The 24489-nt window shown below is 39.1% G+C and overlaps 1 protein-coding gene across 9 annotated transcripts in view; it reads left to right on the top strand.

Moving 5' to 3' along the window:
- atp8b4 (ATPase phospholipid transporting 8B4) overlaps window positions 1-24489 on the top strand; it is a 67656-nt gene that overhangs the window by 13793 nt on the left and 29374 nt on the right. For 6 of the 9 annotated variants that reach the window (XM_088640818.1, XM_088640819.1, XM_088640817.1 and 3 more), the window contains 8 exons: window positions 12515-12573; window positions 19476-19589; window positions 20481-20579; window positions 21482-21543; window positions 22171-22243; window positions 23046-23116; window positions 23560-23642; window positions 24258-24416. In XM_088640818.1, the coding sequence (XP_088496944.1) occupies window positions 12515-12573; window positions 19476-19589; window positions 20481-20579; window positions 21482-21543; window positions 22171-22243; window positions 23046-23116; window positions 23560-23642; window positions 24258-24416 (720 nt within the window). Of the gene's footprint in view, window positions 1-10505; window positions 11002-12514; window positions 12574-19475; window positions 19590-20480; window positions 20580-21481; window positions 21544-22170; window positions 22244-23045; window positions 23117-23559; window positions 23643-24257; window positions 24417-24489 lie in introns of those variants that run through there. The other 3 variants (XM_088640814.1, XM_088640823.1, XM_088640815.1) reach the window with 2 other exon arrangements.

Consider the following 24489-nt stretch of genomic DNA (forward strand, 5'->3'; position numbering starts at 1 on the left):
TGCAATGGCAAAATAAAGATGGCAGGGTATAAAAGGGTCTCATCCATTTCTTCTTCCGGCCCAGTATTTGTTCCATCTATCCATCCTCCCAATTTCGAAACTGCTTAATCCAGTACAGAGTGACAAAGGAAGCTGGATTCTATTCCGGCAAGCAACAGGGTCAAGGCAGGGAAGTCCCTGGGTGGGATGACAGTCCATCACAGACACACACTCACAGCAGGGCCAGTTTTCCCAGAAGCCAATTAAACCACCAATATGTCTGTAGACTGTGAGAGGATGCTGGACCTAGAGGTGCAAACACAAGGAGAAGATACAGACTCCACACAGATGTCACCCCAGGAGTTGAACCCCAGCACTGCAAGGCAGCAATGCTAACTGCTGCACCACTGTGCCACCCAACAGTCATTATTGTTTTATTTAAATTTCTTTTAAATATTATACAAGGACTCAAATCAATAAACACTTTGTGATGGTATGGTAGTGTTTGTGTTTAATTGTAGGGACAAATCTCTGTTGAAAAGTGAAAAATCTGTGCCAAGTTTATTACTTCTGTGTCTTGTCCTTTCTTGGCTGATTTTACAGTCTACAGCTTGTCTTGATAAACAGTAAAGGACTGTGTGACTGCTGTGCAATTCTTGTTGCATAATTCTCATAGATCGCCTAGATTAATGTAAAATGTACTGCTTTGACTTGCAGCCAATAAATAAGGGATTATAAATTGTGCCTTTCTATCTAAAAAACATCCTGATGCGACTTGGCATAACATTTAGTATATAATAAGGAGACATATTTTGCTAAGAAGAATCAAACATGATAAGATATTATTCTGCACATTTCTTGCGAAGAGGCTGCAATGTTGGTTAAATTGTATGTTCCTTGTCTCAAACTGCTTCTCCTCAAGAAACTGGCGTCTTATAACCATGATAAAACGTTCTAATCAATATTTGCGCATTACAGCTCTGGATGGATTCCTAAATATAGTCTCTTTCCCCTTGTGTCAAAATCTGATACTGTGGAAATCATAAGCAACAAAGAACAGCTGCCTTTGAAGCCCATCAGACAGAGGTCTTGTTGCTTAGAAACCTGCATAGATATCCTTTTCCTACAGCATTTAGGAAACCTTTTCTTTTCTCACACCCTCTCAAATCTTAAAATAAAACAGACCAATATATTTATCTATGTTGGTGAAGGGGGGGGGGGGGGTTGCTTGTGAATTGTCTTCTGTCAGTGAGTAGACAGGTCACTTTTTATTTCAGCCTGTGCTGGCAGGGGGAGATAAAAATGGAGTGTGTGCTTTACTGCTGGTCATTGTTCCATGAACGAGTAATAGCTTTATTCCATGCTGAAAAAAGGAAGAAGGAAAACACAACGTTTCGGCTGTGGAGCCTTCTTCAGGTGTGAAGAAGGCTCCATGGTCGAAACGTTGTTTTCTTTCTTCTTTTATTCAGCATGGAATAAACCTATTTCTTGTTCCTTTGCAGCCTACGCCTGCTGACGCAGCTACCCACCTGAACTATTGTTCCATGAAGCTCACTGCTGTCTGAGTGTGTGCGCGCATACAAGCCTTTCCAGGAAGTGGCTCTGTAATGGTACTAAGGATGTGTGTGGCACTCCAGCGCTCCTGTACCTGCCATGGACTGCTTCATTACCACCCCAAGGCTACTGGCCTTTAATTCTTGTCAGTTTTGAGTTCCCCTCCCCAAGTTAAACCCTAAACCTGTGCTTTTGACCGTACATTCCGGCCCGCGATCCGCTGGCTTTCTTTCCTGCTCGTATAGAGTCCTTGGAGGGGAAATGAAGGTGCAGCCAGCAGGTAACTGCTTCCCTCCTTGTTTTTCCTTCTCAGCTGTTTGCAGAAACGACGGGAAAAGATCAGGCAAATGCTCTCGGATTGACCAGATCGATCAGACGCGGGCTGGCAGCCCTTTGTTGTTGTGTTGTACTGACAAGTGTTAATCATTTGCCTCGTTAGAGCTTTTCTGACCGAGAGCAGTTGGGAAACCAGATGAATGGGAAGCGCGTGTGAATTTTAAAGTGGGTGTTTATGTCCATTGGTGATTCCTGGCTGTGCTCTGAAAACCAAAGCCTCTGCCGAGTACCAGTCTATAAGAGGTCGAGTTGGTCAGTTTTTAATATTAAATGCTCCTTCCCTATTTAGCCTTTTTTTTTTTCATCTTGTCCAGGGCAGCTTTCGATCGTGACCGTTGTTGTTTCCATAATGGGATCCATCTGTTCTGTCACAGGCCCTTCTTGCACAGACCCAGACTCTTGCATTTCAATTAGTGAGACTTTTAACTTAAAAAATGATCTGAGATTTTAATTTAAAGAGGATTATAGCTACTGTGTGATCTCCTCTGTAACCTTGTGTTTCTTGAATATTAATGGTATCACTGAGTTATACCAGTGTTTTTTCCTCCAGGGCTTATAGCAAGTTAAAATGCTATAAGAGATTTTCCAACTACTGTATGTAGCTTGCATGACACATTTTCCTTGTACTGTATATAAGATCAGCCTTAAAGGATTTTTAAGAAAATGATTTTTGGATTTCCATGATCCTCTGGAACACACATCCAAAGAGCAACAGACCCTGCTCTAGATATACAATTAAATATAGTGCATAGTATTTAGTTTGCAAGCATAAATTAAGCGCATATGTTGATTTTCTTCTTGAAGATTCACTACACAGACAAACAGCTTGTCATTAAAATCTACATCTGAGAACTTTTAAGTGTAATCATAGATGGAGGTTTTTTTATAACCATAGAAGTTTCCAGCAGCCATTCAGGGTTTTAGTAACAAACCCTTCTGCACTGCATATTTTAAGAGTAAGGTCATATTAATTTGACAACATTACAATATGTTAATGATGCTGTGCGAATAATTATGCACAGAAGGGTAATTTAAGTGTTGGATCCTGTACGCAGACTAATCAAATGCTTTAATATGAAATAATTAAAAATATACAGCAAGACCTTTAATTATTAACCTCTCTGCACTTGATAGCATAAAGAACACATTGTGGTACATGGACAGGCTAGTCTCTTATTTCTTTGCTCTGTGAGTTATCTCATCATTTATTATTTAGGAATGATTTACGAAATTGCATTTTCTCATTTGTAGTCATATTCCATTTCTGTCCAGTTTAATGGATGAAGGGAATTTGGACTAGAAGTCACGTAGTGATCCAAGGCCATAGGGCAGAATCTCCTACTGATTCTGGGGTTGTTTGAGGTCTTCTAAACAGGGTGACTGTCTGTAGAACTGGACGTTATTTCTGTCAATTCAAATATAACAATAAATACAGTGCTCTGCAAAAGACTGAGAGCCTTAGACACAATCTGGAATTACAAGATTCCCTTAAGTATTTTCGTCTATTATAACAGCCTGGACTGTTATCAGTACGTCTTAACAACATCTTAAAAATAATCTTATCATTTAGCCATTTTTAATTGACCTTGATTGGAATCTTTAAAAACATGATCAGAATACAGTAGTTCAGGTGGGTAGCTGCGTCAGCATGCGTAGGCTGCAAAGGAACAAGTAATAGGTTTATTCCATGCTGAAAAAAAGAAGAAAGAGAACACAACGTTTCGGCCGTGGAGCCTTCTTCAGGTGTGAGAGAGACAGGGCAGTAGGCAAAGGTAATGTAGCGGGAGAACAAAGGTTGGGAGGGAGGAGGAGTGAGAGGCGGGAGCAGGGGACAGAAAGAGAGGCCAATCAAGAGGTGTGAAGTCAGAATGGATGCAGAGAAGTGTGAAATGAAACTTCCAATGAATGGAGAAAATTTAAAAGAACAGTAGTCTGTCGTTAAGAGAAGGGAGAATGTGTGATCCTTGCTGCAGACAGAATAATTTTGGTTTCGGTGGTCTTTCTGATGTATGAGTTCGGAAAACCGTCTTTGAGAACACAGACGGAGAGATTAGAGTGGTCGTGGCCGTCAGAGGTGAAATGAGAAACAATGGGCTTGGAGAGATCTTTAATCTTCACAGCCCTGATGTGTTCTCTGAAGCGGTCTCCGAGTCTCCTTCCTGTTTCTCCAATGTAGATGGCTGGGCATTTACTGTACTGCAAGAGATACAGTAAATAAGGTTGCTGGAGGTACAAGATGCTGTCTGGGTGATCCGGAATTGTCCTGAGGGGCCTCGAATGAGCGTGGTGGTGGATGTGTACTTGCAGGTGATACAGCGAGCTCTGTTGCAAGGGAAAGTGCCTGGTGTGGATGGTTGTTGAGGGCGGTCAAGGGAGCTGTGAACAAGGAGGTTACGCAGATTAGGTGGTCGGCGATATGAGATGATAGGGCGATCAGAAAAGAGGGCCCCAATGGAGGGATCATCCTGTAGGATGGAAAAGTTGTCGTTAATAGTCCTGGGGATAGGAAGTGTGTTAGGGTGGTAAGGAAGCACCAAAGGAATGCGGTTGTTACGGCGGGAGTTCCTGATCGGGTTGATGGTCCAGGGGGTGTTTTTGGCTCGTGCAAGGGCCCTGTCAATCATACTGCTGGGGTATCTTCTGTTGATGAAAAAGGAGCACATTTCGAGGGCTTGGTTCTCGAAGTTGATGTCGTCGCTGCATAATCGTCGTAGCCTAAGGAACTGTGAAGAAGGAAGAGAGTTTTTAGTGTGGTTGGGGTGAAATGAGCTGTACAGGAAGTAGCTGTGTGAATCCGTGGGTTTGTAATAAACTGAAGTGGACAGTCGGGGGTAGTTGATGGAGAAGTTGATGTCTAGAAACGGAAGAGTAGTGGAAGATATGTTAACCCTATATTTGAGGGACAGGTGGAAGTTGGTGAAATGGTGCAGGAAGAACTCAAGCTGATCGTTGGAGCATGTGGCGGCACCGACGCGGTCATCAGTATATCGTTTGTAGATATACAAACTATGGGACATATGTCAGGGACATAGCCAGTGTAAGAAGCGAAGAAGCATTCTTCTACCCAGCCGACAAAAATATTGGCATAGTTGGGTCCCATTCTGGTGCCCATGGCAACTCCACTCAACTGTTGGTAAAAAATACTATTGAAAGAGAATGCGTTCAGTGTGAGGACCAATTCTGCAAGGCGTACCAGGGTGTGGGTGGGTGGATCAAGCACTGTGCGTTTGTCCAGCGTGTGCTTGAGGGCTGTAAGGCCGTCATTATGGGGAATGACGGTGTACAGAGATGTGATGTCCATGGTAAAAATGTAGCATTCGGTACCCTGAAATTGGAAATCATTAAAAAGTTGGAGCGCGTGGTTGGTGTCTTTGATGTATGAGAGAAGATCTTTAACCAGCGGTCTCATGATCAGAACACTTCAACTATACAGGAGCAACCAATCTGAAGTGTTGTGGCTGTTAATCCACAACATTTACTTAATTCGATCTAATCAGTATATTTTCAGGTGTGCCTCATCATTGACATAATGTCTTGCCCTTTACACAGTGATAAAATTAAAAGGCTACTTTTTTGTGCTGCAAAACACGTCTGTCTGGACAAATTGTCAGTTGATACACATAGGTTACATTTTTGGTAGATCCTCATAAGGCTGTGTTTGTGCATGAAGAAGAAAAATACTGACAAAAAAGAAGAACAAATAGAAAATATCTCAGACTTTTGCATAGTAGTGCATGTAAATACTCTGAAGACATTCTTCTCCAGTCTTGTAATAGATCCTGTACTGTGAATTCAGAATGTTCAAGACTGCAGAATCAAGGTGGATTGTCTGCATTATCTGTGACTAACAAACAGTAAATTATGATAATTTATGTAAGAGCTTGGGTGTCATGCTGGTGCAGTGGTTACCATAGATGCTTCGCAGTGCTGGGACCCTGGATTTAATTGTCTGCGTGGAGTTTGTGTGTTCTCTCCGTTTTGTATTTGAGTGGATTTCATCTGGGTGCTACAGTTTGCCTTCACAGACCAAAGACAAACTGACAGGTTTATTGGCTTCTTGGAAAATTGTCCCTGGTGTGAGTGTGTCAGTGTCTGTGTCTGTGTCTATCTGTGCCCTGAGACGTCCCATCCAGAGTGTACCTTGCCCGTATGCGTTGCTTGCCAGGTTTGGCGCCGACTCTCCTGTGACCCTGAATTGGATGAAATGGTTAGAAAATGGATGGATGGACGTACTGTAAGAGCTTCAACAGTACCCAAGCCTGTACTCTGTTTGGTATAAGGGAGAATGAATAATGTGAAATTTACACAATAATTTAAAGTTTCCTTCTTAATCTACCGAGGGCTTTTAACATAAGAACCAAAACACATGCTATTGCTGTTCCCAGTTTCCCTTATCTGGGTCTATGGTTTATTCCTTTCAGCTGCACAGAGTACTGGTTCCCAAGCCTGATCCTGGAGGAAAACTGTCTAACCGATTACATAATTGGTCTGTTTGCTTGTTTAGACTTTCATTTAACTTTGTACTGTAGATAAAGCATCACTTCCTGCTATTATTTTGTTTAGTGAGGTTTGAATACTGGTTGAATGCTGATTTTGGGACTCATGTACAATATATTTCTTTCCTGATCAAGCATTTATTCTGTTTTAAAGCAAATTTACAAAATGTCTGTGCAGTGCAGTATAGTATAGTACAGGTCTTTTAATACAGTTCTGCACTAACCAACTGCCCAGTATATTTTATTTCAGGGGAATTAGTGAAAAAAACAGGTCTGATAAATGATCCAATTAACTCTGCAAAAAGGCCTCCCTCATGGGCAGAGATTGTGTAGATAACTCAGTTCTAACATTGCAGCAGCAGCATCCTAGTCATTAGTTTACTGTCATCAGATTATAATAGACTGATACCTGTATAGATGCCAGTGTGAAAATAAAATAAACATTGTTTTGTTCAAATCTGTGGTAGTGATCTTTACTTGGAAAGCGCTATTTGAAGAAATTACCCTTATTTTAATTTAATTTAATAGTAGCAGTCAGAAGTATAGTAGTAATATTGTAGTAACTATAGAGTAGTTAGGCTATAGACATAAAATTCTCCAAATTAGAGAGTATTTACTTTCTAATCTATATATTTGGTGTATATATCTGATCAATCCGTTATGGATTGCTGGTTTTTGAAGCTCTTCTGAGTTCATTACAGTTTTTTAACAGTTACAGTTTAACATAGTGCCCTAGGGTTTTGGTCTGAATTTATATTTCAAGCTGCCATGAGAAGTTTATTAATGATTCACAAATGCTCAGTTAATTGGTAAGGAATGGCATTTTGGCTTTCTGGTCATAGCTGTTTGCAGTGTTCAACACACTCTAGCAACCCAACCGAGCACTACCAAGAGCAAAAAACTCTAAAGAGAGTATTAAGAGAACAGATATCCAGAATAAAAATTAAAATGCCTTGAGAGTAACAGTCATGGCTACTGTCAACCAGTGGAGAGCCTGCATGTTAAAATCGTATTACGAAGGCTAGATAAAGAAAGGTCATTTCTTTATGCTGTCCATGACGGAGTGCACAGAAAGCAAGGGGAGAAGTCTCAGATAGACGTCACCCTGAAAGACATTTGTGAATACGTTATCTGTTGAGAGTTTGTGTGAAAATGACAAAAAAATTAAAATTTAAAAATTAAAGAAACTAGGCTTCCCCATGTTCCAAGTGCCAATATAAGATCCTAGTGAGGGAGAGTAAGTTAACGTCCTCTTTTAAAAACAGTAATTTTCTTAATCCTGGTGATACATTATTCACAAGCCCATTTGTTGCAGCTCTAAAAAAATGTTTTTACTGTTTAGCCATGACTGGATTCTGTGTCACTAATCTTAAAGTGTCATTGAAAACTTTTTAAACTTTTTAGTTTTTATGGAAATTCACAATTTTAGGGCTTGTAGAGGTGGCGGGTTTTGTTATGTGTTGTTTTCTGCACCTTGTTGATGTTTTAAATAGCTCTGTGCACAGTGCTCTTATTGACTGGATTTTGCAGTTGCTGCGCAATATATTTTTGGCACCCCTGTAGGTAGATTCCGATCACAAGATAGGTGGTGGCTCTCTTCCCTGATACAATAATGAACTTGTACTGTATGTTTTCTCTAAATCACATTTGTGGTTTCAGTCATGTAAGAAATTCTGAAGGGGATTCTAGGATTCTTCTTCTCATCCAGACCAAAACCTCTGAAATGGAAAAAAAAATGGTTTCTTATCTATTGGGAAAAAAATCTTAATGATATTTTGAGACCAAGGGTAATTTAATTACAGTTAATTTGTGTCAGAATTGTATTGTGAGGCAAATGCTGATGAGGCTGTAATCCTTTCCCCCTCTTTTAACCCTTATCTCAGGCTTTTTGCTTGTATTTTAATTATAACAAGAAGAAGAAAGCAATAAAGCAGAAATGTTAATCATTTTTGTTCCTGGAAAACATGTGATTCCTAGCTGTTAATTGTATACAGTAGACTTTTAACTGGATTCTTCTTCTCACTTAACCGAATTAAGCCTGGGAGTAAAAGAGAAGAGCCAATTGCACCAGATGCCTTTTTGAATTTTTTCTTTGCGCCTTTGTCACATATGTGTCAGAAATTTAGATAAATACCAGTGTAGTTCTAGCACTCGCATTGCATTGTTGGAATGTGGTGCAAAGGTTGTTTAGACTTATTCAAATGAATTAACATCTTTCAGATAGTCTTCATAGAAGACTGGAAGTGAAGTAACAGAAAGCACATGTCCCATTTTACTGAGCTATATTTGTATTTAACTAAGCAATAATTAGAAAGGGAGCTGTATATACACATAGTGGATACGAAATGGAAATACCTGGGTAAACAAGAGACACCAAGAATAATGAAAACAAGAGCTTAACATCCCATCATGCTTAGGGTCCTGTATAAAATGCTGAACAGGCTTGGCTGCCTGTAATTGTGTGTAGCACTGCTGCAAGCAGAAACCTCAGTGGGTTTAGGCCTTCAGGAGACTCTCAGTGACATGATCTTCACTGCTCACCAGCTGCATGAAAAATATCAGGAACAAAATCAACCTTATATGTTATATATACACACTTTGTGGCTCACTTTGACCTCATGAAAGCTGTCAACTCCATTAAGGAAGATGCATTTTGTTGTGGAGAATACTTCTGAAGTATTGATTCTTCCCAGGGTTTCTCACTACTCTTTGTTTGCTCTGTGATATGTACAGTAAGTAGAGATCTACAGTAACTAGATTCTCAGCTATATCACTAGCTCTTTCGAAATTAAGAGAGCAAGGAAGCAGAGCTGTGCTATTTGTCCAAAAATGTGTTCCGATATTAATTGCCATAGCATATCTGAAGACCATTGAGCTCCCAGTTGAAGTATTTAACTTCCATCCAGAAAAAAGGCCACGCTGACTTTGAGCTCCAGCATGCTGATGATGAAGTAGAGACTGCTTACATGGAGATCAGGTCTTTATGTAGTTGTGTACATCTTTACTAATGAGTACAAGACAAAGTCTTTCATCAATAATATCTCAGTGAGCAGTCACCAGCTCCAGAGATTCAGATTCATGAGGAGACTTTGGCAATTCTTGTTCCTGTGATGGGTCCTCTTACAAATGGCTGACGCTGATGAAAAGATTCATTATTGCCTAAGAAGTGCTTAAGTAGGTGTTTGAAGATCACGTCTGACTACAAACTACTGGTCTATCATGGAGTCATGACCCCTGTTGAGTTGTGGGCAACATACAGAGGGCACCTCGAGGCGCTGAAGAAGTATTATCATCAATGCTGCCTGTGGATCTTTTGAACGCAGCCAGAAGAGTGATGAGCTAATATTAGTGTTCTTTTGCAAGCAAACAGGAAAGGGCAAATAAAAGGACCATGTAGCTACATTTTTATGATAATTTTTTTGAAAACATCATCTTACCTAACCTTTTGAAAATCAGAGTTTATTTGTCCAGATAATCTTGATGCTTGAAGTATTAATGTTTATTAAATTTAGAGGCCTGAATTGGAAGTGATCTTGGCATTGTACTGCAGGCTGGCTAGGGTCACACAGAGTACTTCTTGGTTCTGAAATGCAGAACTGCAGAGTTCACAATGAAAGTCCTGTGTCATACGTCTGCTGCTGTGAGACAGGGGAAGGAGGAGAAATCATTATAATTCCCGATGTAGTGTTGTAATAAAATGCTGCACTGGTAATTGCTCAAACTACCATAGAAAGCTGGGACAGCTGTGGTTGAGCAAGTTAATAAATCAGTGAGTGTAAAATATCACAACTGAAAGAGCTTCTGCGTTTTCACACCTCCAGCACTTGTCATCTGAGCCTGGGAATTCTGTGAGGAAAGAGTAAAAGAAATTATCTCATGCATTTCAGTAAAATTCACCTTTTTATAGGCGGAACAGCAAGGCTAAACTGCGACAAAACCAAACACAAGTCTGCTAGGAAGGGTATGATTAGGTGGGCTTTCTTGCCGAGCAGAAGCCAGTTTGGGAATGATCCCCTTTTGAAGAATAACTTTTAAGGCACCACAGCTCCACCTCCTTCTGTGGAAGAGCTCCAGTCAAAGCAATGCCGGCGGCCCTCTGCTGTGATTCAAGGGCAGCCTGCTTGTGAAATCAAAGCCAGACTTTGCTTGTTTCAGTGGGTGTGTGCACTAAGGTAGGCTGGCTCCTGCTCATTACATGGCCCCCAAGATAAATTCCAGAAATCCAGTAATTGTTGAAACAAGAGTCATCGGCTCAGCACGAGCAAGTAAAGACACCCTGTGCATGCCTGAGCAGCTGCCGATCTCCTTACTGCTCACGCCTCCCTGAGGATTTACAGCCTGTAGGCACAAGAAAGGACGGATACAACTTGGAAGCATCAAGCAGGAAAAGATCATACTACCAGGCTCTTGCTTCTCTGGTTAGGTTAGAGGCACTGTGCAACATGTTTTCTCCCTGAGCCCATGTCTCCTGGGAAGCTGTATTCATGACTGGATCTTGGCTGCTTGCTCTTCTAACCGATTGTACACCTTGTCTGTGCAAGGATGAGTGTGCCCAAGGAAATGGCTGAGAAATGCCTGTGGATGTTTCTGCCGTGGCGTGGAAGCTGGACCCTGCGCAGTCAGGAAGAGAGACAAGGTAGACCTGCGAGGAGAAGCAGTGGGGGGTGGCGGGGCAGGTGGGAGGGCCTGAGAAGTTCCGTCGACCCACACAGAGTAGTGCATGTTAGACAGGGCATCACTTCCCAAAGAAAGCGAAAAGGAAGACAAGAAATATATTTTCACATACAAATTTGACATAGTTTTATTTCTGAAATTCTGTAAAGGGTTCCTAAGAACTTTTGGTTTGGTTTTAGTTGGTTGTTTTCGTCAGTATAAATGTCACATAAAGAAAATACACTAAACTAAGGGAGTGGTATTCTGTGGTTTACTTATATTTTTTTTATCTAAGGATAGTGGTACTTGCATGTTTGCATAGTATTTCACTCCTGTTCAGGATTTATTTGTTTAATTGTACAGAAAACAGATCACATTTCTCTAACAATTTGAAGGGGGGGAGGGGGGTTGTATTATTATTATTTGTATCAAAAAGGAGCTCAGGCATTATTGTTATATATTGTAATGATACAAATTCAGTAAACAGCATCGTAGCGTGCTTTCATTGCTGAACATTTTTAAAAATGTTTTAGTTTTTAAAAGTATTACTTCATACATTTGGCTAAAAAAGCTCCTCAAACGCATCATTGAGCGTTTATATTGTGAACACAGGGCCACTCACAAGTTCCGCCATCCCTGACCGGTTTCCCTTGACAAAGCGGGACTCTTATTTCGGTATCCTGAAACACAGGCACAAGGCAGCTGAGCTCTACAGGATGGAGCAAGCTGTTATGTGAAAAAGATCCCTGAGGGCACAGTAAAACTTCATGCCACCTGCAACGCCTTGCTGCCTGATTCAGTTTTGTCCATTACGGTTCCTGCTCTGTTCAGGTGGCAGAAAACGGTGTCCTTAGAACCACACATCAGGCTGATTTTCACTTTACCACTGCTGTCTCAATGAACAAGAAGACAAATGTAGGAATGAATAAGAAGAGACCTAAGCCTATACAATTAAAAAAGTAAAACCAAATATTACTGTCTTTAGTGCAAAAAAACAAAAGAAAAAATAATATTCATTATTACAGTATTTGAATTAATGTTCTCCTGGTATAATCAGGAAGTATTTTTTATTACAGAACTGGAGTGTACTATCCTACATTTAATGGTGTGTAACCAGTCATTAGTAACTGTTTTTTTTAAAAGAGAGATTGACATCAAAGTCATTCGCAGCATATTTTTCAAATATATGTTTCAAACAAGTCATGTTTTGATGTCAGTTTCATCACGGCTATCAAGTTAGGAAATTAAAAAGTTAAATAATCAGCGATCTGTCTGAAATACCCTGAAGCGGATTGAGTTCATTCTGATCCTGCTGTTGATCAAAGCTGCGTGATGTTTTGCATCGCTGTCTGGGTAATCGAAAGGTGTTGTGGGGGAGCATTTCAAGTAACCAGATGAACCCGCTTGTCTTTGTATTTATTTACTGTCTTGAGCCCTTGAGTCCATTTGTCTTGCTCACTGATGTATTTTCTGACATGACTCTCTTGTGCTTTCAGAGGAGGAGCGGCATGTGAGAGCTAATGACCGCGACTACAATGACAAGTTTCTATATGCAGTAAGTCGGAGCTCTTCTTCCTGCAGTGTAATTTTCTGATCCTTTCTTCATTAATAGAAGAAAAACAAAATTATAATAGAATAATCTGTAACACTTGAATGTGACTGCATAATGGCTTCAGTATCACCACATGATTGCCACTCCAGATATTGTAATCAATTATACTTTTTTAATATGAGATGACCTGTGTGTAAGAGGTCATAACATTTGTTTTAGTATCATTTCTAGTGATTGGTACAGTGCAAGCATTGAATGGATTATGAAACCGTTATGCAGCAACATTCAATTGAAGCAATACTGAAAAATCGTATTTTTTAAAGTAACTTAAGAAAATAAGTATGACTTTTCATCTGAATGGCACATAAACAGTAGTATCCTGCTTGTGTTCAAGAATGAATCTAAAGTGTATAGCTTTTATCTGTGTACCACACTTCCTGTGCCCGGTGTCATGATTCTGGAATTGTTCATTACTGTAATCTTATGATGCAATCATAGCACTTGCTTCATTGCTCATGAGAAACAACTTTTCTGGATTACATTGTTAAGGGGGATGTTAGGAAATCTGTGTTGTATATGGGTTTTGACCAGATTAATGTCTGTTTTCCTTGAAAACAGGGAGGGAACACCATTGGCAGCTGAATTTTAAAGTTGGTGTTTTGTTTGGAACAAATACACTTTTTGTGTTTATGTGTGGTATCAGTGAGCCACAGACAGAGTTCCACCCCTGTGAAAGCACTCTCTGCCCTTGGAAACAGCAGAACAGAACATTGTTAGTCATGCCTCCCAAAGCACATCCTACATACTGTAGATCTTCACACAATCAGATTTTTTTAAAGTGTTTAAATCACTAGAGCAGCTAGGTCTTATAAACCTCACATTAATAATACATTATTATAGGTTGCAGACCTTTTCTGTATAAACCACACTTTAATACCGGTAAGAGATCATCTTCTTTAAAAAGTTCACTTTAATAAAGTTAGAGATTTCTTTTTAAACATCGCATTAAATTAGGTTTGAGATGGGTCTCTTTATAAACTTACCAGTAATACAGGTTGGACATGGGTTTCTTTATTACCTTCACATTTGTACAGGTTGGACATGGGTTTCTTTATAAATCTCACTATAATGTAGTCTGGAAACCAGTTTCCAAAGTGCACATGTACCTAAGAGATTTTGTGTCCCAGCATCAGGAGTGCATGTGGTGGGTAAAGATGATTCAAGGGTAAATACTGCAGCTGATGTACCGTAAATACCATAATGCATGTGTTTCTGATTTTGGCACTTCCAACATTCCACATTTGTGGAATGATAGAGGGACGCGTGACTAAAGCTACTAAGCATTTTAACAACATTTCAATATTATATTTATTTTAAATTATTATAACTTTGGAGAACCCACATAGGTTTTCCATTAACTATGGAAAAAAGTGCTCATTTTCACTTTCTTTCTGATGGGCACATTACTCATTTCCGAGTATTCGGCTGCAGTACATGGAAAAGGCGTGGATTTACTGAAAATGCAGATGCATTTAACTGCCATTTAAGTGCTCTGTGAATATTAAAAGCTATAGGTAATGTGACACCTATTAATTTTAAGATATTATGCTGTTTTTGCTTCTTGAGTTACTCCATATACACAAATAAATTTCAACATAATGTGGCATTGAGGGACAAAAAATAGTCCCAGGCTAGCTGTACTGTAGCTACCAAAAACCAAAATGGTATTGTATCAAACTTGGTTTTGCGTCTGAATGATTACATTTTTGCACCAAAGAGTGCTATCAGATCTCTCTCAGGGAAGAAAATGATAGTTCTTACCGGAATAGTGTTCATGTTGCAGTGATTAAATAGTAATAATGCACCTGAAGCAATCAAATATGAAAATAATAATAAAAAAAAACATTTGTATGTTATTTGAGCACAGGACAAAAAAAAATAATTCAGTTAAATTTTTCATTCATACAACATTTTTGCTCTTCGAAGGGTCCAGGCATTTTCAGTATTTTATATTGCAGTATTCTAGTCAGCATTTGGTGTTACGTTCAGCACCATCTGACAGCAATCCCTGCAGCTGTTGTTACCTTCTTAATCAAAGAAACAGGAGAAACACACGAGAGCAATCATAACAAGACAAATATATTTTTTAATACTTTTTGTGCAGGCAAAGTAAAAGCATTCTTTTGGGGAGAGGTAGAATAGGAAACTTTCCGTGCTGGTTTTGGGAAGGTTTTAGCTATATACTGTGTCAGACCAAAACCACACAATATCGGCTCCTAACTGTTTTGTATGAGCACCTGTTATTTTATTGCTGTGGTATGAATGTTGTGGCTATGTGGGTTGTAGCTGGCTTCTTCCTGTTTTTTATGGCCATACCTGAAAACTGATTTTAAGAGATTAGAAGTCTAAATAGCACATAACTCATCCATCCATTTTATAGCAGCTTTGTCCAGTACAGGGTCACAGGGGAGCTGGAGCCTGTCCCAGCAAGCAATGGGCACAAGGCAGGCTACACCCTGGACGGGCTGCCAGTCCATCACAGGACACACATACAGACACAGACACACACACCCTCACAACATGGCAAATGTTTAAAGAAGCCAGTTCACCTACTAGCATGTCTAGACTGTGGCAGGAAACTAGAGCACCCAAAGGAAACCCACACGAACATGGGGAGAACGTAATAATAATAATTAATAATAATTGCTTACACTTATGTAGCGCTTTTCTGGACACTCCACTCAAAGCGCTTTACAGGTAATGGGGACTCCCCTCCACCACCAATGTGCAGCATCCAACGTACAAACTCCAAGCTGTGTAGTTATTTGTCAACCAGAAAAATTATTGTGGTACACAAATATCTCATTTATATATAAAGGAATGTAGGTGAAGAAATGTCTTTAAACTCAACCTGATTACAGTGAATCTTTTATTATCAAAGCAAGTATTACAAAAGATATGTGATTTTCAAATATATTCATTCCAAGGCTCCCAAACATTGAAGGACATTACTGCTTAGAAAGATAAGTTTTTAAGCAAAGTAGAACAATATTGCTCTTGTGCTGTTTTTGGCTCTTGTAGCCTACAGCTCTTATACAGTATCTCTCTTTTAAAGAGCTAATATGTTTTGTTATTTGTTAATTACAGATACTGCCCTGTCATGTGTAATACACAGTGCTTTGTCAGTGTGCTGGGCTGCTGTATTCATAATCTTTGAACTGCTTTCCCACAGACAGTTCCTGTGACAGTTTCTAAAATATGGATTGTGAAATTAAATGTAAATATGCTGTCCCTGTGCGGTATAGTTAAACTGTCATTGCACTAGAGCCACTACTGGGCTTACAAATAAAGTAATTTTTTATAGCAGAGTTATACAGATTGCTGTACTTTTTCTAAAAACCTATTTAAAATAAGGGCTGGTGAGGTCATTCTGATAAGATGCCGTATTTACGGAACTTTAAATAGCAACAGGGGTCTGTTACGAACTTGCATTAAATTCAAAAGATGGTCTGACATTACATCCTTATTAAGTTATATTTGCCTTGAAAGGGAGACGCATGTGATCTGAAGTCTCTGCTCCCAGTTGGATTGTTGTCATGGTGATGTTGCTCCTTCCCGTCTGTTCTACATTCACCTGATTGGCTTGTGCTGCTGCTGGATGCTTTTAAATACACAGCATTTTGATAAAAGTAAAATCTAGGAAATGACGTGAAATATCACTGCAGTTGCTTATAAGGGGAGGCTAAAGCTTATTTTTCGGGATTTCTGATCATTTTCATCTAAGTGCATTCAATCATCCTCCCTTAAGCCTCCCCTCTTGAGCTGTCTCAGGATTCAGGTACACCTATTGAGCAAAGAATAGCAACACTAGTGAACTGAATTTACCTCTGTCTCAACAGCTACCACCTCAGCAGCAGGAGGTGGGTGATTATGCACCTGATTGTGGCCTGGTGGCCTGGTAGCCCAAAAAGGCATTAATTAGTGTGATACAAGCAAATGAACCCTCTACTCAAACCTTCCACCTTTTCTGGCACCCAGTCCATATAGCTCAACTATGAATCAGAGCCACTGCACCAGAAAACCTCATGAACAGGGTGATCTGAAGTCTCTTAAGAAGCAATAGGCAATGGTATCATCTTTCTAGTTCTCTAGGCACCGTGAACCCTGCCTGCTTCCACAGCCATCATTCCAGGAACAGCAAGGTGTTGGCTTTCCAGCATGTCATGCCTGCTAATCCCCAGCTAATGGGGCAGCTCTCATTGCAATGTGTTTTTTTCTTTGATTTGAAATTCTGGCACAAACATCAGGAGCAACAGAATTTCATTTTATAGCAAATCGTGTTTGCAGCTACGCAGGCTGGTGTATGTAAAAACTGCAAGTTCCCAGCTTGATTCAGGCTGAATAATTTTTGGGAGATGTTACACTTCAGGAGTCCTTTAATCTAGCCGAGAGCTGAGAAAAAATCAGGGGACTTGGTTGACACAATTCCATTTCCAAGTTCATAAGTAAAGTTACAAATTAAGGGGAGGCCGTTTGTACCATCTAACCCCTTGGGTTTCTAGCAGTAGATTGATCCTAGGATTTCATCCAGCCATTTCATGAAAGAAAACAGGGCATCTGCATTGACAGCACAGGGTGGCCAGCTCCAGGTTCAGTTTTAAATGCACTTGCATGTCGTTTCCACTTGTATCCTCTGGTTTGTGTTTCACTGTTAATTCGGACGAAATCCACTGTGTAGAGTTTGACTGTGGTTTTGAGGATTCCGATCACTGAGTAGCAGTATAAATCTCTACTGCGATCTCGGTTTCAGGCTGAAAAGGTTCAGTTCTTTTACCCAGCAAGTGTAGAACATTCTTTTAAGCCTGGGAGTGAACAGTATCTGGTTGCTCTTATCTGGGCAGATTCCAGCAGCTGTAATATTGTCTTTGTAATATGGTGCTGAGAACTGTACATAATACTCTAAACGAGGTCTAAAATTTCAAAATGATGCATAATCATTTTTTAAAACTTAATATTTTATTCAAAAATGTAATACTCAAACTGACTTCTAGAGGTAAGATAAGTTACAGTAAATGTCAGCAAAAACTAAAGAAAGCTGAAACATGTTGATTGCCATGAGCTCAATATTTGGAGCACCTTTGTCAGCAGTTATAGCTGTAAGTCTCTACAAACTCTGCCCACTGGTTTGGAGCAATTCTTGCTCATTTTTTATTGCAGATTTGCTCCAGCGCTCTCAGTTTTCTTGCTGATTGCTTAATGATAGCAATTTAAGGCTTTCCATAGATCCTGCAAAATCTCAAGGGCATCAACTTTCTTATTCTTAACCCACTCCATTGTACCTTTGCCTTGTGCTTTGTATTATTATCCTGCTGAAAGGTGATTTTTTGTTTCGGTTTTAGGGGCAAAGGACCAAATTAGAAGTTCCCTAGTATACAGTATGCCTATACTTTGCTCCATCCATTTTTCCTTTAATCCTTCCAAGCATTCCAGTCCCTGCTGGGGAGAAGCATCCCCAATAGCATGATATTGCCACCACCATGGCACACAGTATTGACTGGTTGAAGCACTGTTTTTATATTAGGTCAGACATAATGCTTTTGCAGTTATACCAAAAAGACTAATTTTGTCTAGTCTGACCACAGACCTTTTACCGTATGTTTGTAATATCACTTAAGTGATTTGTTGAAAACTACAAACATGTGAGATCTGGGATGCGTTTTCCACTATTTCAAAGATGTAGTTGGCCTTACAGTGACACCCTCACCTTCTTACTCCTTGCCCAGCTGCTCAGTTTAGAGGGACGGACTGTATACAGATTTCTTGATGATTGAGTAGGCTGTGTTCATAGGGGTATTCAGAGACTTCAATAATTTTTTGTGCCTTTTGCCTAATTGGGGCTTTTCAATGACTTTATCGCTGACTAGTTTAGAAAGCTCCTTAGTTGCGTGGTTGAATCTTTGTATAGAATTTAGTACATGGCCAAGGAGTGTCACAGGGACAGGTGAATTTATTCAGATTTCATGAGAACCACTTTTAATGCCTGCAGACAGAGGCCACTTGAAAAAAAGTCAGTGATGATTTGTGTGACCTGTAAAATGAATTCACAGAAGGTGCACAAAATTACCTTATGTTTTCCATAATAAAGGTTTTAAATACTTATGCAATCATGACATTTCCATTTTTCTTTCATGTTAATTAGGGTATATAATTATTAATTGCTGCTTCAAAGTGTCATGTTTACTGTACAAGCATTAAAGCAACATAATCCATTAATTGATATTATAACTACTGTATATATTCTATCCATTCTGTTTGCATTTTCTCTTTGCATGTGATTCCCCACATAACCAAATCCAGCTGCTGGCTGTTTGTAAGCTCAGCAGCAGTAGTAAGGGTGTGCAATCTTTTTCACTTTTAATGTTGGTTTTGAGGAAGTCATGATCTTCAACCTTTTGTGGTGCAACAGTCACCAAAAACTAGGCCACTGGGTTGATCTACTGTCCTTCCTGGAAAAGTATTTCTTGATTTTGGCTTCCATTTCTAGGTCATCATGTTTCACTTGGCCCCCCCAGTTCCCTTTTGTTCTTATAACCTGCAAACCACAAATGCCCTTGTGTGCATGTTGTAGAAATTTTTAGAAAAGGGCTTCTTATGAATAAATAATATGAAACCAAGGATCTTTAACATTTAAATGATTCACCTAAGAATTGGCACTCAGTGTCAGAACTCTTACATGGATTTTGCAGAAGCTGAAAAAGTATACTGGGTTTCTGGAGAGCTTTATTTCTGAAGCTGTTAGTGTAGCAGTACATGTAAAAAGATTTTGGCACAAAGAGTTTGTATTTGTATCTCATCTTCATGTCTGCACTAAATAATTATTTTTTGTCAATGTTTTTTCCATCCAGGAAAATCGCATCAAAACATCAAAATACAACATCCTAACCTTTCTGCCCATAAATCTATTTGAGCAGTTCCAGAGAGTGGCCAATGCATATTTCTTATTCCTGCTTTTATTACAGGTAAGATGTTTTGTGAAATCATAATTTGAAAGTAGTTTACAAGTTCCTAATGTAATCCTAAAATATTTTCCTTTTGCCCTTTTATTCAAACAACACCATCAAGCAGATCCAATTATTTTATTGCCTTAGAAAATGGCATGTGAGTACAGTCAGGTTTAATTTGCAATATTAACTGTATTTCATCTCTTTTTGGTGAGATGTACCTAAAACTGCTTAGAATTCCTTACATTACATATCTATTAGAGTCTCCCAGTCGAAGCCATTTGATTGTAGACTTGCTGTTTGATGTAAACGCTGGAACCACTGCCTGCGCATCTGAAGAAATCAATTCTCCTCCTTCTTTCCTTTTAAAGGCAACCTCTGCTTTTCCATCCAGACTTCTCATTTTCTTAATGCGATTAGAGGGACACAGTCGTGTGCTTTCAACCAGAGACGTAATTTTTCCCCCCTTAATGTGTTGCAAAATCAGCAGTGTTTTCCTTGCCTTTCTTATTATTCGTGGTGTCAGATCCTGAGCCGGTGTTAGCACTAATTGTCCTCAAGAGGTATCTCTTTTTTATTTCAGAATAAGGGTTTTCCTCTGCTGCAGAGCTTTTCATCTGCAGAGCTCTGCACTAGTGACTAGAACGCTGATTACAGACTTTCTGAAAATATGTGTAGGTCAAACAATCATTCCTTTCCCAAGCGCTCATTCTGTGTGAGTGTTGTCCATGTCAGCTTAATAAATACAAAGTACCAAGTCTAGAAGTGGTTGGTATAAACTGTCCTCTCTTTCTCTCATTTAATTCATTTTGTGCACTAATTATATTAACTGGGATGAGGAGATGTTTCATTGTGTTTATGTGGTTTTGATTTAACCCCTGGGTTGTCTCCACTCCTTATTTTTTGTAGCTAATTCCTCAAATCTCCTCTCTGTCCTGGTTCACCACCATTGTGCCTCTGGTTCTGGTTTTGACGATCACAGCTGTGAAAGATGCCACTGATGACTATGTGAGTAAGAGACATGCATGAAGAGACAGATTTCTGTGGGTAACGTCAGCGGCTGTATTTTTTTCCTCATGCTGCTACTTCATCAGATGGCTTATAAATAATGTAGCAACCTTTAGCAGCGTTGAAACAATACACACTGTCAATCGTTCTTGTTACCAGCCCAGTGAGATGATTGGAAGTTTTTTTCTATTTCACGAGATTCGGCAGTCAATATTCTGGAACCCAGCCTTCTCATTAATGAGTCTTCGGTTTTGGTAAACTGCAGAACGTGACATATATTTTTTTTAAATCTTAAGCTGCCATGTGGTCAGAATCTACAGGTTGAATTCAGAATCCCATCAAAAGACATCTCCTTTTTAAAAACAGTTGTAAATTTGATCAGATATAGTTTGCAATCTGCATTGTTCTTTTTTTTGTCCTTGAGTAATATAAATGCAAATCTTGTTTAGTGTTAGAAAACGGATAGAGCATAATCAGTTTCAAGCCATGAATTTTAAACTTTAAACTTTCCCATTCTAATCTCATGTTGCAGTACGTTAATGTATTTTGCATAAAGGCTGAAAATATTTCTTTCTGTTTAAATAAAAATAATGATGTCAGTATGGCAGGAGCTACTCTAGATGTGATGAGATACAAGTCTGTGAATTCAGGAAAAGATTTTGTTCAGATGTAATATGAAAAATATAGATTTCAAAGGTACTGGCTGAGGGAGGAAATGGGAGGAAACCCAACCAGATATCGGGTCTGTTCAGGCCTTGGCAACAGTGATACTGTATGTACTGTAAAACCAAACCTGTTTCAGGAATTTTTACTTTGTCCATGAACCTGTGTAGATTTCACTTATTATACATCTAACAAACATCTGGTTGTTCTAATTCTGTTTCCTTTTGTAACTCTTGTAGTTCCGCCATAAAAGTGATAAACAGGTCAACAATCGGCAGTCTCAGGTGCTCATCAGGGGCAAGTGAGTACGAACTGTGTTTTTGGCTGCTGTCCTGTGGAGGCTCATAAAGCTTCCAGCGCTGTCATACTGCTTCACTGAGTTACTCACCACTTTCTAATGGGTTTTTAATGTACAACAATATTAACTTAATTGTGTCATTGCCTTGGAGAACATCGGGAGCCAGATGATGAAAATGATGATGATGATAATAAACACATGCTCCTCAAACCTTGATAAATTGAGTGAGCAATCTGACCACGTTTTTATATGTTTTTTTTTTACGTTTTGTAATAAATTATTTTGAGTATTGTCTATGTTACATAGCATTGAATAATGTCATGCAAAACCATTTACAGGATGCACAAGAAAAAACACCAACAGTCAAATGAAATTTCACACATCTGAACAAAGTTCAGAAATGTGAAATACCATGCTCCATACATATGAAATACCACAGGATAATGGAGTGGCAAAGTCAGTATTTGCCAATATTCAGTCCCCACAGAAAAAACAGGGCAGGAGAGTAAACTTACTGGCCTCAGGATAAAGAAACAATACTGTGTTTGGACTGTTGTTTGAAAGACTGAGACAAGGGCATTGGCTGACACTGCCAGGGCATGTTTTTATTTTATTTTCCTTTTCTTTTAGGCTGCAGAATGAAAAATGGATGAATGTGCGTGTGGGAGACATCATCAAACTGGAGAACAACCAGTTTGTAGCTGTGAGTACTGCTCACTCTCACCAGCCAGAGAGGCAGCAAACTTCAGTGTGTTGTGTCCATGATGTTGCAAAGGGCCGGAATTCATCCTGTCACAGTCACTGGATTCGGAAAGGGGATTTTCCCTTTTCATTTGGTGAAGTAATCTGCCCTTGTTCTGTTCCTTAGTTCTGAATAGAGATGATAAGACAAAAAGGAATGTCCATAAAGTCATGTGTGTGAGGGAGAAACCGTTCTGCTTCTCATTTCAGAGTGAGCTTAGGATTGAAAATCGAAACAACTCCTTTACACTGAGTCATGGGGGTGGGGTTGGTGGGAAACAGTGTCCAGCTGCATTGTTGAAGTGAATTTCCTGACATCTCTCAAGAAACAGCTAGATAAAATCCTTGAATCACTAAGTCACTAGTGACTTCACTTTATCATGCTGGGCTGAATGGCCTCCTCTATTTATCACTTTTTTTACGAGTGCACATCATTTTGAGAGAAGCCTTTCTGTAAAGGGCTTCTAGAAACATACCAAGGCGATCCAATAGGCACCATGCAATCAAGTGTTTGCCATATCTGTGCTTCAGTATAACTGTGTTAAACTAAACTAGCTACAAATTGTGTTCTTCTTCAGTTCAGAAGGTGCATGAATCATCACGGGCAAAACAAAAGTTTCAGTATGGTAATTCTAGTTTAATTTAGGAAAACATCAGTTATTTTCATTGGACATTCTCATTAATAAGCAGTCTAGAACAGACACAATATGTCTTCAATGTGAAGTTGCACTTATAATGTTCTTATTTTCTGTTACTTGCTTTAGGCTGACCTGCTCCTCTTGTCCAGTAGTGAACCATATGGGCTCTGTTACATTGAAACAGCAGAGCTGGATGGGTAAGGCCATTGGAACATGTCTTTGCAGTCTACAGATATTCTAGGGTTTGCATTTTGATTTGTGTAATGGCTACTAATGCATGCTGGATCATAGTCACAGTTTTAACTGTATTGTCATTTTATTATTTTTATTATTCACATTGTTAGGTTAAGAGAATGTTGAAGTTGCATCTTTCTCCTGTGCAACAAGCAGGAGGGGAGATCTTTAGTATATTTCTTAACACTAATTTGGGAAGCTGAGCATGACTCATTTTTCACTCTCTTTAAAAAAAACACTTAAAAAATGTTCAGTGTTTCAATGGTTGAGGTTGAAGTCAGTGACTGCTTCAGCTTGCTGGCCATGTTAAATTAAATTGTTTTTGTTCACATCTTTTGTACCTGTTCTAGTGTTGAATCAAGCCTAGGTCATAATTACATATTTCTGGTTTGTTTTCTTTAATTAGGGAAACTAACTTAAAGGTGCGTCAGGCATTAACGGTGACTTCAGACCTTGGTGCCGATATAAGCAAGTTGGCTGCCTTCGATGGTACGTTCTCCCATTGTATCTTCATAGAAACCTCTGTTGATGTTTTTTTGCAACACATAATTAATGAGGTATTCTTTCATCATACCTTAATTGGTAATTATACAGCATTATGGAAAACCAAAAGAAATTACAGCACATTAGGTCAGATCTCTTCATCAGCAGTATGTATTCTGCCGTAAAACCTTCTCAGTTTAATGTAAAATTTAGAGCAGATGGCTTCATAATCAGTGGATTTTACGTGTTTGATGCTACATTATAAAGGGTAAACTTAGTGTTGCTTGCTAAGCACAGAATTAATTTAAGTTTTTATGAGAAAAATGTTAAAAAAACAACCTTTTATTTTTTTCTCAACTGTTTGCAAAAGTACTATACAATTCTCATCTTCAAAATTTCATTTCTACAAGTACAAAAAAAGATGGCACAGTTATCAAGGAAATTAATTATTTTGTATTTATTAGAATAGTAAATGCTTTAAAAATGTTTAAAAAACCAAAACATATAGTGTAATGCTTTGTTTTGGCTTGTAATGAATGAACTGTGCGTCAGAATAAGATGAATGCATTGTGCTACAGTTAAAATTGCTTTTGGCTTCAGTAGTCTAATTGTTTTCTTCAGGTGAAGTTGTCTGTGAGCCTCCAAATAACAAGCTGGACAGATTCATAGGGACACTCTTCTGGAAAGATAATAAGTATTCTCTCGACAACGAGAAGATGCTGCTCAGGGGCTGTGTGCTCAGAAACACTGAGTGGTGTTTCGGAATGGTCATTTTTGCAGGTATTGATTCATTTCTCTGGTATTGCATTACTTGTGCTTTTACAGTGTGGAGTGCATTTTAGAATACCTCTGT

Source organism: Lepisosteus platostomus, chromosome 7 (assembly GCF_059453375.1).
Source record: "Lepisosteus platostomus isolate fLepPlt1 chromosome 7, fLepPlt1.hap1, whole genome shotgun sequence".
NCBI classification, from domain to species: Eukaryota; Metazoa; Chordata; class Actinopteri; order Semionotiformes; family Lepisosteidae; genus Lepisosteus; species Lepisosteus platostomus.